Genomic DNA, 18,048 nt, shown 5'->3' with positions numbered 1-18,048 from the left:
GCATCACATTTATGTAAATAATTATTTATTACTATTTATCAGTAGGCCACTACTACTACACAGGTTAGAACATCATCTCAATACAATATTGAGCACGTCACTTAAGCGAATGCGAATTATAACCCAAACACACTTCCATCCAGTACGTATTGGATCATCCAGCTACGTCATTGTGCTACAGGCTGCAGCAAGGGGTGTCTCAATAAATTTGATGTTATTGCCAATGCTTACTAAGTTTTATATTCATAAATCAAAGCTTTCTAACAGGGTCAGATTGTACACCTAAGCAAAAAAACAAAACAAAAAAAAGAATAATAATAATCAGTCGAATAAATGAGTCCTAGCTATTTACAAAAGCAATGGAAGTTTATTTGTAAAACATTATGCATTGATACATTTTCATAAACATTTTATGTAAGAGTTTATAGCTTATATTCTAAAAACAGAGATGTGTTACAATACAACTCACTGAGACATATGTGTGTTTTTAATTGTGGCTGAATTTCCTTGCATTATGATGAATATAAAGATTATGCATTATTAAAATATATAAATATGCCTTGCATTATTATAATGTAAGACCAGGCACATTTAGGCAGTTTGTCAAAATAAAATATAGTAATTTCCCTTCATGTTAGACAAACAGATTGTTGCAACAATAACTGATACCAAATAATAATAATAAAGGCCTGGCAAACAATATAATAAAGGTAATTAAAAATAACACTTCATGTAAACAAATTACACAATTTAAGGTTTCACTACAATAAATCAAAAGTGTCCTTGAACTTTTTCCATCATTTTTTTTTTTAGAAAGACTACTGGGATTGCATGCAAATACTAGGAATATTCACTGTAACATGATGTTTATCATTTATGAACATAAGCAGGCACTACACAAATAAGGCAAAATTAATACACATTTACACGAAAAAATCACAGCATTCGGCAACCTCACTGTACTTCAGGTTCCCTCTCATTTGTTTTTCACAACAATCTAAAAAGAGGCCCATGCAATTGAGATAAAAGTTGATTGTGTGTGTCTATGCAAAACTCCTGTGGGTGCTGTACGTGGATGCTATGTGGTTGCTAAGGTGTTCTGAATGTTATGTGGTTGCTAGGGTATTCTGGGTACCTAATGATTTTCAGGTCTCCAAATATGGCTCAGATCCCACTTTCACTGTGCGTTGTTTTTATTGTTACATTATTCAAATTTTCTACTCATGATGTTACTGCACTGCACTATTAGATCTATTTTTTTTAATCAATTTATTTATTTTGATACATTTTTAATTCAATTTATTTATTTTATATTTTTACACTGACCCCCCTAGCACTCTCTTCCAGGCCCCAGTTGGAAAACCCCATGCACTAGGAAATACGTTAATGGTGTGCAAGGCGAATTTCGTACAATGTATGCATACTATAGTAACAGTAACAGTATGTGACAAAAGAAGTATGTTTGAATTCACAGTACTAATAAAATAAGGCAAAAAAGTACCCGGATGACCTACTACTTCCGGCGAGATTCTGAAGTGTGCATACGATGGACACATATTCCCTGAGGCCACGAGGAGGATTTGCAAATGGCAGTGAAGTGACACAACTGAACTTGGTATGTCACATGATAATGACAACAATGGAATGCAGTAAGTCCGGATTACATTCATACTCAACATACATACTAAACTCATACTATATAGAACATACTTTTTTAGCAGCTGTGAAGTAATTGTTCAAAAAAAGTACGAGAAAGAGTATGCAATTTCAGATGCAGCCTTATTAATTTTTTTTTTTGTTGCACTAATTAGTTTGCCCACAAGATGGCAACACTGGCCTGGACCATTGTTTCACAGTCAGAAAAGAAACAAACAGAACAAGAACAAAAAAAATCGACATCTGTCAGTACCAAGCGGGAAGGAAGTCGACCGGAAGTTGAAGCCGGCCGCGTGCCACCATCTTGTAGCAGAACTTCACCTGCAGTTAGCATCCCATTGACACCCATTCATTTTGGCGTCACTTTGACAGCGAATAACTTTACATCTGAGGCGTTTGAAGACTCCATTTGTCCATTATTTATTTCTAAAGAAACACGACAATGTATAAAATGCTCCATTACCTTGTAGCTTATGTTATGGCCCCGTAGAAGCAGTTTTTGTAAAAGTAGGCTAACGATTGCGTCATAACCAAGCGACTCTCTGTCGCACAGTAGAGAGATTACCGTATGGACGGGAGGAGAAGCTCGTGGGCAATCGGGGGGACGTAGAGGCAAAATGACAATATAATTAATCAGAATACCTAGCAAAAGTTGCTCCTGCTCCAAGCTCATGGACAATTCCTACTCACACTCTCCGTCTCTGCAAGATTCGGAAGGGAATGATTCAGATTTCTCTTGGCACAGCTACTAGAAGACAGACGGGTTGCTCACGTGGTCCGTGTAACGCTTTGCTCGGTTTGAGTCTGCGCGTCAGGAAAGGAAGTGCTAAGAAATCGCTAAAAATGGGCTTCACTTGTCTCAATTGAGTTCCAATGGGGTCGCTGTGTCCATTTCTTTTACTGTCTATGGTCAGTACCAGGCGGGAAGGAAGTCGACCGGAAGTTGAAGCCGGTGTGGTGAATAATCGGGTCCGGCTGAAGAAATGGGTCCGGGCTTAGGACCCAATTAGTATGCCAGTAGTATGCCTGATCTAAATCTGTTCTCGCGATACGGTAAGGCAGTATCAGTGCAGTAATATCAGGTAAAGCTCATAGCACGATCATCGGATAACGTTAGCTGAATGCTATGCTACTATCTAAGCTAACTAAAAAACACACTAACAACGAGAAATGTTTAATTTCACAATCTATAGCTTCGGTTAAATACTAGTATATGAAACGTATAATGTAAAATACATTAAATACATTGATGACTCGTTATAACGTAGTACAAACGTCTTCTATAATAAAGTGATTTTGTATGATTTATAACCAGGCACTTAAGCGATTACCCATAAAACGTGCTTTGAACCAATCGGATTGCTTGGGTCCTAAGCCCGGACACATTTCTTCAGCCGGACCCGATTGTTCATCACACCGGCCGCGTGCCACCATCTTGTAGCAGAACTTCACCTGCAGTTAGCATCCCATTGACTCCCATTCATTTTGGCGTCACTTTGATAGCGAATAACTTTACATCTGAGGCGTTTGAAGACTCCATTTGTCCATTATTTATTTCTAAAGAAACACGACAATGTATAAAATGCTCCATTACCTTGTAGCTTATGTTATGGCCCCGTAGAAGCAGTTTTTGTAAAAGTAGGCTAACGATTGCGTCATAACCACGCAACTCTCTGTCGCACAGTAGAGAGATTACCGTATGGACGGGAGGAGAAGCTCGTGGGCAATCGGGGGACGTGGAGGCAAAATGACAATATAATTAATCAGAATACCTAGCAAAAGTTGCTCCTGCTCCAAGCTCATGGACAGCTCCTACTCACACTCTCCGTCTCTGCAAGATTCGGAAGGGAATGATTCAGATTTCTCTTGGCACAGCTACTAGAAGACAGACGGGTTGCTCACGTGGTCCGTGTAACGCTTTGCTCGGTTTGAGTCTGCGCGTCAGGAAAGGAAGTGCTAAGAAATCGCTAAAAATGGGCTTCACTTGTCTCAATTGAGATCCAATGAGATGGCTCTGTCCACTTCTTATACTGTCTATGGTCAGTAGGCCTACACCATCCATTCCACTTGCACGATCCGTTTCACGCATGCGTAGTAGACGCAGTAGAAAACGCACATGCGCAAATGATAATTCTGTTTTGCAACGAGATTGGCAACCACGTAAACACATCGTAATGCATAGCGTAAGCTACATTTAAAAGCATCAAAATAGACCCGCTGTGAAATGTTAAACACAATACAACTAACGTTACACAAATATGCCGCAAGTTGTTCCGTCTGGCCGTCAAGTGTTTCATCGCATGCGTGGTGTCGATAGTGTAGGAAAACCGTGACGTTTTCTACTACGTAATTACGCGCATGCGTGAAACGGATCGTGCAGGTGGAACGGATCATGTACCGACGACATCCACACGTGTTGACCATAGACGGTGTTGACGTGTGATTGGGTGAGGGGATTAACGTTGCATCTCAAATGACGCACTACACACTATGCACTCAGCCGTGTACTGTATGAATTTATACTTTGAAAGGCTATTTATGACTGTGGAAAAAATCTAAGTATATTTTGGGGTGCGAGTGCATTTATCGGTGCAGTTCTAGAGATCCTTATGAAATGATTGGAATCCGTACATGTTCCTCTTCAGTCGGCTCCTCAGAAAACTGTGCCTTGGCCTCCTGTATGGCCATCTGTAGTGCAGCCCCAGCTGGGAGTTTACAGTACCCGCTTTCTAAAATATTCTCCACCTGTAGGTAAACTCCAGGCTTCTGCAAAGCCACTCCGTGAAGATGGGAGAAGAGCAAAGGTAAGTCTTTAGTCAGGGTGTATCTTGAAGCGAGACCTAGTACCGGTGGGATATCAGACTCTTGTGAGTACTCAAATATGGCCACCATGAATTTGGAGAGGTCTTGACCCAACGCTTTGGCACGACACAGCTCCTCTCCGATCATGGAAACTGTTGCTAAGGTGGTGTTTTCCAGCGGTTCTTCGTCCTCAGACTGGTTCTGATGGAGACCTCGGGAGCAAATGACCAGCACAAAGTCGCAATCCTTCATTCTGTTGCAATGCCACCCCATACTGCCCTCCTCCATAATGCGCAAGGCCTCCCACAAGTCTAAATGCACCTAAACAGAAAAAAGAGAATTAACAATACAGATAATTAAGAGATAAAGAGTTGAAATAACCATGTATAGGCTTTTTTTAAATTCATGGATACATTAAAAATACATTTTTAAATGTAGTTTATTTTATCTATTTAAATACATAGACATTTTTAATAATTTTATTCGTTTTTATATATATATTAATACTTTTTTTAATGAGATGCTGATGACCAGTGTGGAGAATCTAATGACTGTTATCCATGGATTTGTAACACTGAATGGACCCGTGTTGTTATTGTTAACTAAACCTAAAAACCGTTCCCGTTAGATTAAATTAAATATAAATATTAGCTGAAAAACTTAAACTTACAAAAAGTTGATTGTAAACTAAACTAAAAACTAATTAGTTAATTAGAAATATTAAAAAACTATGAGAAAATGACAAAAGCACAATACAAAATTACTAAAACTTAATAAAAGCAAATTAAAAAATATTAATAAATACTATAAGAGTGCATAAACAATAGTAAAATAACACTGGAAAGAGCTAAATGTCACAAAAAACGTTCTATTAATTATTCAAAATAATGTGCGATGTGATTTTTTTAATACAATACATTCCAATTAATTCATGAAATGTCTAATAATCTCAAACAAAATGTTTTAAGAGTTTCACAAACCTTTAAAGATGGATGGGGAAACAAAATCTTAAAATAAAACAAATATTCTCAGCATGCTTTGTCTGATTTAATCCTAATACACTTACTTGAGTCGCCATGTGCTTTTGCAAAAAAGCAGCCAGTTGCAGCACGACTCTGACGTGGGCAGGACCATCATTACTTGAGTAGCAAATCAGTAGCCGAGGGGGACGGGTGGTTTTGTCCAGCAGAACACACTGTCCTTCACCCAGTTTTTTGTCATAGTACTGTTCGATGATTTCTGACAAATAGGAAATAACAACACAATTTCCCATTAGTACAAAACAACATACATCTTAAGCTGGGTTCGCACTGTATGATTTTTTAAAATCCTAAATGATTACTCAGATCCTAGGGCAAAATTTGAAGTCTGTGATCACTAGTTTGACACCTTTGCAGACAGCCGATTAATGACTTTTACCACAGGCAAAATTCTGTCAGTCTCAGAAGATTTGATGCATAGTCCTGTAATGAGACTTCTCACTGTCACTGAATATGTCACAGACTGATGATGTAAAACTTCTTGCATGCGTCCGTTTTTAACGCGCCTTGACTGCTGTACAGCTGAGATCCTACAGTGTGACATGGCTCACAGAGGGGATCACGTTCATACAGTCTGACAAGCAACAGTCGTAAAGGACTATTATAAATCATACACTGTGCACCCAGCTTTCGTTGGCATTCTCAAAAACACCTTTTAAACTTCCCAAATTAATTTATAGCCTTGCTTTGAAAACAAAACATTCAACATGGATTAATAAAGAGCAGAACACAATGTGTTGCCCAGCAGTTTTATCACTGATCAGTATGTTAATGAAGAACAATCTCTTATCGATTTGTTATAAAACTCGAACCTGGTCTCATTTTGGTCTGGACATTTTTCTTCTTCAGTCTTTTCTTGTTGACAACGGTGAAGGTGAGCACTGCGGTAGCAGCAAGCAGGATTCCCACAGACAAGAGCACCATCAGTGAAGGGTTTTCTGTGAAGCGGGAGGTCGATGGCTCTGATATCGTGAGAGGAGTAAAAATACCAAACCGATTATGGCAATGAAGTCTTTGATAACGTAATTGTTTCAATGGGTGTTGCCTCTTTAAAAGCTGCCTGGCATGTTGCTCCACACGCAGTTTCTGTACACACTGAAGGCTAATTAAGCAATGTACACATAACAAAAAGAAAAATGCCTTCAGTGTGTACAATAATCTCTAACATTTCCTTAAGAGTTCAAATCAGTTTTTGCTGAAAACGTGTTCTTTTTTGATTTGACAGTTCAACTTTACCTTCAGAGCTATTTTTAACTACAACAACGAATGTTTTCCTGACTGCATCCACGACATCAGCAGCAATCTGGAGGGAAGAAAAATACTACTGAACATCTGGGATATATATCTAGAGTTACCGCAAATATTTGCACAAGCGTATTGGGCACAGCCTTTTTAATGTGTCTGAATGGTTGTGTGCCTGACATAATTTGATCTCTCATTCAATAATACAGAAAGCTAAACAAACACACACCCATTTAATCTGAAGAATGAAGACTCACCTCACAGGTGTAGTTTGTTCCTGCTTGGAGATTCTGCAAACGGTATGTGTGATGTGTCTTGTTGAGACTGAAATCCTGGACATCAGCAAACATTTTGATTTAATTATCAGGTAAACGTTTGAGAAATTGTATTTATTTCATATTTATTTAAATGATCCTTAAATAACACTGATTCATATTACACTTGATTAAATAACAACAATAGCAGTTCATGTTAATGTTACATTAATGTTTTATGTAAAATATGTTTTTTTAAAACCTACCGGTTTGATGGTTGTGTAATTTCGTAGACCACCTCCGAAACATGATGAAAAATACTGACGGACTTCAAAGTTCTCAGGCGCAAGGTTAAAGGTCACATAAACATCCCGGTTCTCCTGGTGGACCTCGACGTATCTGGGATACCAGTCTATAATGAATGACATGACGTACATGAACGAACACATCTGAGGACCATGATCAACAGGAACACAGAAGACACGTGATGGCTACAACACTCACCTCTCTCACACACTTCAAGACCATTTTTTTCAGGACATGCTGAAAACACACATTGTCAAGTCAGTCAACTGATTCTCTTAATGTGCAGTGGTGCAAGTTGTCGACATTGTTAATGACTATCAAACAAATTACATGGTTTGTTTTAAATCAAAAGGGAAGCGCTTACTGCGTGTGAAAAACTTTTTCTTCTCATAGAACTGGTCCCACCGCTCAGGGACGGGCAGTGCCATGACAGTCACGACATACTCCCTATCCAGAGACAGATTTGTGAAGGGATCTGAGTGATAGACCTGTGAAAACCATCAAGAAAATACATTACATGATCTCATGACTTCAGGAACTAGTACATGGTAACTCAAAGTTATATAAATACGGAAACAGTAAGTTCTTAAAAAGATTCTAAAAGACCTGTTTTTTTTCTTATAGTTTGAAAATATATTACACTATTTAAACAAGAATAAAATGACATTGGATGCTACCTAAGTTGTAGTGTTTTTTTTTTACATACCCGATAAGCATGTGCAGGGGTGAGGGACAGATTGCTACCCAGGAGAAAGAGCTGACATGAGAACTGAGATCCACCAAGAGCCTGAAGGGTTACTTGAAATCCACGCAAGAATGCAATACCTGTGTACATCAATCAAATAATTAGACAGATGCAGAGATAGATAGATTGAACAACAGACAGATAGACATTGATAGAATGACAGACAGATGGATGATAGAACGACAGACGTATGGATGGATGGGTAGAACGACAGACGGATGGATAGATGGATGGCTAGAACGACAGACGGATGGATGGAAAGACATACGGACAGACAGACAGACAGACTGACTGATGATCATTACCATATTGGCTTGGGTTCCATGACACAGTAATGGTATCATATGTTGGATCTTTATTGGCTTCAAACTCGATGTGAATATTTTGTGGTGCTTGAACATAATGCTGGCAGACCTCTGGGGTTTCCTGGCCTAGAAAAGAGTGACAAGGCCAAGGTACGCAACCTGGCCGAGGAGAGGAGTTACCACACAGTTACACTAAATGAGCTCTTGTTATCTTAATGAGCTATTCGTACCTGACATGATTTTTAAAGGGGTGGTATAATGCCCCTTTTTACAATATCGTCACCTTCCTAAAATAATTAGCCAAGTCATTTTTTCAGGTTTCTCAGAAAACACAAAAAAAACTGAACCAATAATTGAAAAATGACTTAGGCAATTATTTTAGGAAGGTGACGATATGTAAAATAAGTCTCTGATGTCCCCAGAGTGTGTATGTGAAGTTTTAGCTCAAAATACCCCACAGATATATTTTTTTACAGCATGTTAAAGTTGTCCCTTTTTGAGGATCAGAAAAAATGCGTTGTTTCGTGTTTGTCCCTTTAAATGAAAATGAGCTGCTGCTCCCGGCACAGAGGGCGGAGCTTCAAGAACTCATGTGTGTTAGCAGCTTCACACAGACAAGCACTAAAATGTCAGAAACTGTTCTGCCTTTTACGTTTAAACTGGAGTCAGACAATGATGGAGAGACTCAAGAAGAAGTGACAAAATGTAGAATCCAACAGGACGTTTCTGAATGGTTAGCTGATGAATTTATGTTGCTGAAGTGGAGTTAACTATCTTCAAGTCTTTGATTTGCATATTCTGTCATGATAATCCATAAAATCGCTTGTGTGGGAACTGTTGTAAGATGCCTACAGAGTGACATGCTATTGCATTTGTGCTACTTGTGTTACCAGTCATTCGTTGTAGTCCTTAAAAAAACAATTTCTTTAAAAGCAAATATCTTCATTGCTTTGAGCGTTGTAACTTTGCAGATGTTGTTTATGTTCAAACAGCAACATTACACACTAATTAAGTTAGAAAACTGAAATCATAATCAACCACCCCTTTAAAATGGTTTTCATTACACATGAGGTACACTGTCGAAAAGCTAGATAACTTTCAGATGACAAAGTTAAAAACATCCGAGAACAAGAGAAAGGCACTTTGATTTACTTAAGACAAAAAATCCTAACATGCTAGTCTTGGAAAGCAGCTGAAAATGGAAAATCATACATATACAGATTATAGTTTGGTTCAAGGAAAGCCAAATATGAGTAATTCCTGGAACTGCTGCAAACAATTTAGTGCAAAACAGCTTGTCTTGTTTAGTGAAATTACCAGAACAACTTAATCCAACAAAATAAGCGAGAGTAATGATCCTACATCACGCAACCTGAAACATCACTGATTGTACAAGCAGTTTTAAATAAATGAGCAATTAAAGATGTCAGTTATCCTTTTAGAATGTCAGCACTGATCGCTGTGAAAGGCAAATTCAAACACATTTCACATGTACGGTAATCATTTAGTGATGCAGTGGATCGATTACAAAATGTACTTTCTGGCCGCATAAAGCATGCAAAGGCCGCATCAATTAATGCCAGATTGTTTGCATTGCTGATCAAGTTCTGATTCATTTAAAGAAACTATTAAATTAACTTTTTCTCCTTAAGCCTATCATCCTGATAAATGTAAAACTTCAAACTCATCAGCAGTTGAGTTTGCAGTTGAGTTTTTTATACACTGATCATTAACTGTTGACAGCCACTTTGTCCATTTTGAGCAGTGGTTCATCTACAAGTTTAAATTAAAATGAATTTCACTGGCTGAAAGCGATCCCTTTACTCCTACTTAGTGATCAAAAGCTATGAAGCTTTATTTCATTAACTCATTGAACCTTTATAAAGACCATTGGGTTTTGGCAGAGCTGGATTATATTGTATCATTATAGGTCTATGGGGGGTGCTGGACATATACAATAAAATTGACTTACTTCCAAACGGGCTGGAGGAGGGAGTACTGGGAGATATTTGCACATCGTCTGCTGTGATTCTGCAGTATTCACATCTTGGGTCTCCCTGAAAATACACATTGTCCACTTTATAAAAAAAAAAGAGAAAATATGAAATATTACAGATTCTGCACCATTTCTAGGCCACTAATCAAATGTGTAACACTGACCTTGTAAATTCCTTTGTACAAAAGGCCAGATTTCTTGCTTCTAACTTTTCACTTAGAAATAATAAAATTTGCTATTTAAAACACAGAGTGGACTTGGCTTTGTGCTCTTTCAGAACTAGAGACAAGCATCCAAACTTTAATCGAGGATAGTAAGAATGCAAGGGCTTTAGATACTGCTTTGGATGCGACTAGCTTAGTGAAATCTGTACATTGTTCGGTTCTGGCAGTAGAGGTCGTGCAGCAGGGCAACTGGGTGACGGTATAGTCGCAGGACATTCACTGCTGTTCTGTTCCGATTACTATAACAAAATAGATTCTCCCCACTCAGTGAAACACCCACTGAGAATCCTGTTGAAAGTGCCCTAGTTATTGGCGATTCTATTTCACGGAACGTGAAAATAGAGACACCAGCCACCATAGTCACATGTTTGCCGGGAGCCAGAGCGCTTGACATCAAAGCAAATATAAAAGTGCTGGCTAATGCTAATCGTAAATTCTCTAAGATTATTATTCACGTCGGCACTAATGATGTTCGACTTCGCCAGTCGGAGATCACTAAAATTAACTTTAAAGAGGCGTGTGAACTCGCAAGTACGATGTCAGGCACTGTAATTTGCCCAGGCCCCCTTCCTGTTCGCCAGAATGATGAGATACTTAGTAGACTGTGCTCACTCAATGGCTGGCTGACTAGGTGGTGTCCGCAAAATAATATAGGGTGCATAGACAATTGGAAAAGTTTTTGGGGCAGACCTGACCTGTTGAAAAGAGATAGTATTCATCCATCCTGGGATGGTGCTGCTCTTCTCTCTAGTAATATAGCACATAGTCTTAGAGCTCAAACATGACGATATGGGGCTCAGGTCTGGAAGCAGACAGACTGGCTAAACCGACCATCTGCCAGCTGTCTCACGTCACCAAGGTCAGATAAATCCCATCACATAGAGCTTCTTTCACCTAGATATCATCATATAGAGACTGTGTCTGTTCCCCGAATTAGGAAATACAAAAAAATCCCATTTAAGGGTAAAAATGTAATTGATGTTCAACAAATAAAAAATAGATCTAATACAGATGAACAAATGATAAAGCTCTGGCTGCTGAATATTTGATCCCTTACTTCAAAAGCACTTATTGTTAATGATATGATTGCAGATTATAACCTAGACATGTTGTGTTTGACAGAAACCTGGCTAAAACCAGATGAGTCCACCCCCAAGATTGCTGTTATATACAGTGAGGAAAATAAGTATTTGAACACCCTGCTATTTTGCAAGTTCTCCCACTTGGAAATCATGGAGGGGTCTGAAATTGTCATCGTAGGTGCATGTCCACTGTGAGAGACACAATCTAAAAAAAAAATCCAGAAATCACAATATATGATTTTTTAACTATTTATTTGTATGATACAGCTGCAAATAAGTATTTGAACACCTGTCTATCAGCTAGAATTCTGACCCTCAAAGACCTGTTAGTCTGCCTTTAAAATGTCCACCTCCACTCCATTTATTATCCTAAATTAGATGCGCCTGTTTGAGGTCGTTAGCTGCATAAAGACACCTGTCCACGCCATACAATCAGTAAGAATCCAACTAACATGGCCAAGACCAAAGAGCTGTCCAAAGACACTAGAGACAAAATTGTACACCTCCACAAGGCTGGAAAGGGCTACGGGGAAATTGCCAAGCAGCTTGGTGAAAAAAGGTCCACTGTTGGAGCAATCATTAGAAAATGGAATAAGCTAAACATGACTGTCAATCTCCCTCGAACTGAGGCTCCATGCAAGATCTCACCTCGTGGGGTCTCAATGATCCTAAGAAAGGTGAGAAATCAGCCCAGAACTACACGGGAGGAGCTGGTCAATGACCTGAAAAGAGCTGGGACCATCGTTTGCAAGGTTACTGTTGGTCAGAGCCATAGAGAGAAAGAGTTGCGACACTCCCATAGACCTCCGTTGTAAAAAATGGCGGCGCTTTTAACCGCCTGCTTCCGGGATTTGAAGATCGGAATAGTTCCAAACACTGTCATTTGGGCGTTGGACACCATTCACTTACATTGCTGCGCGTCGAGTTGTTCCAGAGTTAAGTTGCTGAAATATCGACCTCTTTTGAATTGTCAACTGTCTATATTGTATCAGAGGCCCTTTGCGATGTTTATACTGGTCTTCATTTGTACATGCACAGCGTAATTATTTATATTTTATGTTGGTTGTTTCAACCAATTTTCAAGCACTGCCTGCTAGCTAGTTAGCTAGCGCGACTTCGTCAGCTGTGACAGTAAGAGTTCGGTAATGAATCGCTACCACCTTTATTATAGCAACTTTTATTTAATTTAATTTTTTGGGATATACTAACTTTTCATTATGTTTTATTGTCTTGAGTGAAACGGCTTGTGAGAACAATTGCTGGACCTCGGATTGTTATGGCCATCACCAGTCCTGTCTGTTTCATGGAACACCTGCCCCTGGTTTTTGTTTTTGTTCACACACACTCACACATTTTTGTTGTATGTCATGTTTATTAAAAACTATTTTATTTGAAAACCTTCATTTGTATCAGCCATGCTTAATTGATGTCAGAAAAGCTGTAACAGAAGTTATAAGTGTTTTGTTAGTTAATTGTTTAGTGCACTAACCCAGAGTCATAGAGAAAAGTCTTCACTCTGCACTTACCTATAGACCCAAACATAAAAGCGTAAATTCGTTTTTAATCTGTTATAGTTTTGATAATGTGTATGGCTTAATCTTAAAATAATATTCTTAGTCTTAACATGATCATGTTTCACGTTGTGGTCCTGGGGGTGAAGCTAGCTTAAGCGAATTCTGAACGGACCGCCACGGCAGACCTCTTTGCGTGATCACGAAGGTAGGCTAATAACTGTTGAATCAAAATTTATAAGCAAAATCACAGGAATCAATAGCCTAATACAGCCCAGTTGTGCTAAAATAAATATCATGAGACGTCCATCATCAGATGAATGATATGGAAAAGTTAAGTTAGCTAAAGCCAGTGCTACCCATGCGAACATGAACACTAAGCTTTTCCTTCCAAAAATATAGCCTAAAACTTATCTCCAAATGCAAAACTGACATTAACAAAATGCAATAATGCAATAACAGCTGAAAAAGTACTTGGGTGTGTGTTTTATTTTATATTTACCGTTCAATAATGCAATCGCTGCTGTCTGTCCCATAGAAGAACATGACAGCCAGCGTACGTTTTGGAACTATTGGGGCTTACATGAACCACGTGACAGCCATAGCGGCGACATCAAAGAGTGTCGCAACTCTTTCTCTCTATGGCTCTGCTGTTGGTAATACACTAAGACGTCATGGTTTGAAATCAAGCATGGCACGGAAGGTTCCCCTGCTTAAACCAGCACATGTCAAGGCCCGTCTTAAGTTTGCCAATGACCATTTGGATGATCCAGAGGAGTCATGGGAGAAAGTCATGTGGTCAGATGAGACCAAAATAGAACTTTTTGGTCATAATTCCACTAAACATGTTTGGAGGAAGAAGAATGATGAGTACCATCCCAAGAACACCATCCCTACTGTGAAGCATGGGGGTGGTAGCATCATGCTTGGGGGTGTTTTTCTGCACATGGGACAGGGCGACTGCACTGTATTAAGGAGAGGATGACCGGGGCCATGTATTGCGAGATTTTGAGGAGCAACCTCCTTCCCTCAGTTAGAGCATTGAAGATGGGTCGAGGCTGGGTCTTCCAACATGACAATGACCTGAAGCACACAGCCAGGATAACCAAGGAGTGGCTCTGTAAGAAGCATATCAAGGTTCTGGCGTGGCCTAGCCAGTCTCCAGACCTAAACCCAATAGAGAATCTTTGGAGGGAGCTCAAACTCCGTGTTTCTCAGCGACAGCCCAGAAACCTGACTGATCTAGAGAAGATCTGTGTGGAGGAGTGGGCCAAAATCCCTCCTGCAGTGTGTGCAAACCTGGTGAAAAATTATTTTGAAGTGTTGGTGCTTAATGTAACACTATCTAGTGTAAATGATAAATCGCGCTTGACATTTGTGCTAGCTGCTGTATACAGGCCACCATACAGACTTTATCAAAGAATTTGCAGATTTTTTTTATCAGAATTAGTACTGGCTGCAGATAATTTTTGGTGATTTTAATATATATATATACTGAATACTGTCTAACAATTTATGGCTGCTCTGTCAAGTCTTGTCGTTGTCGGTTAGAAAACCTGGGTGTGCTCTTTGATACCAATCTTTCATTTGAAAGCCACATTAAGCATCTGTAAAACCGCATTCTTCATCTTAAAAATATATTTAATTTACGACATATGCTTTCAATGAAAAATGCGGAACAGTTAGTTCATGCGTTCATGACCTCAAGGCTAATTATTGTAATGCTCTTATGGGTGGTTGCACTGCACGCTAGTAAACAAACTACAGCTGGTCCAAAACGCAGCAGCTCGAGTTCTTACTAGAACCAGGAAGTATGACCATATTAGCCCAGTTCTGTCAACACTGCATTGGCTCCCTATTACACATCGTATACATTTAAAAATATTGTTGATTACTTACAAAGCACTAAATGGTTTACCTCCCTAGTACTTGAGCGAGCTCAAAGCATTATAGTCCTTCACATCAGAATCAGCACTGGATCAGCTATTCAGGAGGGAAATGGCTGTTGGAAAAAAGCTGTTGAGATGGCGTGAGGTCCTTGTCCTCATCGCCTAGGGAAGCAGCCTAAAAATGTCACTTGCTGGATGAGACTGATCAGCAGCAATTTTAGCTGCCCTCTTCCTGACTCTGGCCTCAAACAGGTCATTGATTGACAGCTGCCTCTGTCCAGTCAGCCTCTCTTCTGTTGGCACAATGCGCTGCAGTCTGTTCTTCGCCTGGGCCGATGCTGAGGCAAACCATACAGTAATAGATGTTGAAAGAAGGCTTTCCACAGTGGCTCTGCAAAACCTAGACCGAACAGAGCTGGAAACGTTCAGTTTGGTTAACTGCCTTAGGAAAAACATTCCACTGTGAGCCCTCTTAATAATGGAGGAACTGTTTTCCTACCATTTCAGGTTGTTTGTGATGACAGTGCCTAGGAATTTGAATAACTCCACCTCTTTAACAACAGAGCTCTTGATGGTTAGGGGTGGAAGAGAGGCAGGGGCTCTGCCAAAATCTATCACCATTTCCACTGTCTTTTTTTGGTTAAGCTCCAGATTGTTCTCATCACAGCACGCAACCAGATGAGACACTTCTTGCCTATAAGCAGACTCGTCGTTGCCCTTAATAAGGCCGACCAAGGTGTTATCGTCTGCAGATTTAATCAGCTTGATGGAACGGTTGTTGGAAGTGCAATCATTGGTATACAGTGAGTAGAGAAATGGTGACAGCACGCACCCCTGAGGTGCTCCAATGTTGGTGGTCCGAGGATCAGACATGTGCTGGCCAAGCCACATCTATTGCGATCTCAAAATTCTGGCCAGTTGATAATACCTAGAATATCAAATTGACTGCTGGCGGTAGATCCTTTTCCTATTTAGCACCTAAACTATGGAACAGTCTCCCTAACATTGTCCGGGAAGCAGACACACTGTCAAGTTTAAATCTAGACTAAAAACACATCTATTTAACCTGCCATACACATAGAAAATTATACATTCCTATTATTCAAATCAGTTAAATGATTATTAGGCTGCATAAATTAGGTCAGCCGGAACCGGGAACACTTCCTATAACACACGATGTGCTTGATACATCATAAGAAGAATGGCATCTACACTAATGTTAGTCGTTCTGCTTATTGCGAGGTTTACAGTAATCAGCCATCAGTATCCAGATCAGATGGTGCACATGCGCAAACATGACCACAACGCATGATGTAGTCAGCCAGATCCGGGCCGTACCCAGATCAGATGGATGACCTGCGCCTAGACATGACCACAACGCATCCCTGAAGTGTCAGCAGAGGTTGTGTGAACTAGACTCTCCCCTGTGAAGGCCTCATTGACACGACAGCCATCGGCACTGATCCTCAACAAACTCGTCTTCATATAGCCTACCGGCGTGATGACTAAGATCTTCAAATGCTGCCTGAATCATAATCATACAATGTTCGTTCGTTGGCCAGAAAAGAACTGGCTCCCCGCCTAGTTTCTCTCAAGGTTTTTTTCCCGCTACCTGATGGGAGTTTTGGTTCCTTGCCACTCTTGCCTTTTTCACCTTTTTTCACCTTTGTTGCCATTGGCTTTTGGCTTGCTTAGTTGGGGACATTAAATTTAATATTCAACAATAATATTTTTCTGCCTGCATTGACACCATTATGAGAACTGAACTGAGTTGGACGATGACATCACGGTTTTCTCCATAGCGGCTATATATATATATAAATTGACTAAATGAATAACTTTTTTACAACAAAAATTAAAACATCACTGAACTTACTTAAGCTGGACTGTGACGCTATTTTCTTCTGGAAACAAACTTTGTTTCATTATTTTTCTGTTATCTCTGTAAAGCTGCTTTGAAACAATCTGCATTATAAAAAGCGCTATATAAATAAATGTGTCTTGACTTAGATGTACAAATACCATGATTCATGCTATAATCAAACTAAATAAAGCAGGCAGATACTGCAAAAAAAACAAAAAAACCTTTATGTAACCTGACCTGAAGCAACCAGAAAAAACAGATATAGTGAAAAGTCTAAAAATCTTAAAGAAGCACGAGAGAGAACCACAGCAGCTTAAAGAAAAGACACAGATTAAGATCAGTCTGTGAGAATGAGAATGAGTGTGAGGGGTGAAAGCGAAATTCCTTGATGAATATACACAAACACACCAAGGCACACTTGGCGACAATCCAGCATAGTTAGTATACTTACATGAATTTCAGTAATGACAATATTGGCAAAAAACAACAACATTCAATGAATTTGATGGGTGAACAAAACACACACACTTTTTACCTTCTTTTATGAAAAGAAAAAAAACAAAATTATATCCTAAACCCTAGACTTTGAAATCCAGATTTTCAGTTGGGTCTCATTGGAGAATTTTGAGTTTCAACTTATATTTTATGGTCAATTGCATAACCATGACCAAAACATTTATTGTGTATACCATAATATAAACTTATACACACACACGCATATATATATATATATATACACTTTAATGCTTTGCAAAATGAATAAAAACAGTACCGCTTATTCCTTAAATGTTGATACGGCCAGCTGGAAGTCAAAGTATGAAGTCTTACCCAGCGGATGCATTCAAGCGTGCAACTCTGAGGTCTGTAAGATGTTCGTTCACCTTGGGCACCGAGGGACAAACTGGCCAGCAGGAGCAGATCCAGGGTCAGTGTGGGTGGCCACATCCCGCTCCTTGCCTGAAGAACACTGAAAACTGTCTTCAGACCCCAACACAGCTATGTCCTCAAAGCAGACGAGCCATTACAGGTCTCTTGAAGAACTAAAGATCAGTTGAGTAAAAGCAGAGGGGGTGGAACGGCAGGGGAAGGGAGGAGGTAAGCTAAGTGTTGGGAATGAAAACAACAGCAGTTG

General features: G+C 39.5%; 1 protein-coding gene across 1 annotated transcript; it reads right to left on the bottom strand.

Moving 5' to 3' along the window:
* Positions 1 to 350: 350 nt before the first annotated feature.
* Positions 351 to 17,972, bottom strand: LOC311072797 (interleukin-17 receptor D). The gene is made up of 12 exons (XM_084098061.1): positions 17,745 to 17,972; positions 10,323 to 10,407; positions 8,351 to 8,509; positions 8,007 to 8,125; positions 7,665 to 7,788; positions 7,499 to 7,537; positions 7,261 to 7,406; positions 6,998 to 7,072; positions 6,735 to 6,801; positions 6,311 to 6,460; positions 5,525 to 5,697; positions 351 to 4,779 (listed from the first exon to the last, which is right to left on the bottom strand). The coding sequence occupies exons 1-12, from the start codon at positions 17,859 to 17,861 to the stop codon at positions 4,264 to 4,266; spliced, it is 1,770 nt and encodes a 589-aa protein (XP_083954187.1). The 5' UTR covers positions 17,862 to 17,972; the 3' UTR covers positions 351 to 4,263.
* Between the last annotated feature and the right edge of the window lie 76 nt (positions 17,973 to 18,048).

Source organism: Abramis brama, assembly GCF_963993115.1.
Source record: "Abramis brama genome assembly, chromosome: 22".
NCBI lineage: Eukaryota > Metazoa > Chordata > Actinopteri > Cypriniformes > Leuciscidae > Abramis > Abramis brama.
The sequence above is the reverse complement of the archived record's forward strand: the minus strand, read 5'-3'. Positions and strand labels throughout refer to the sequence as shown.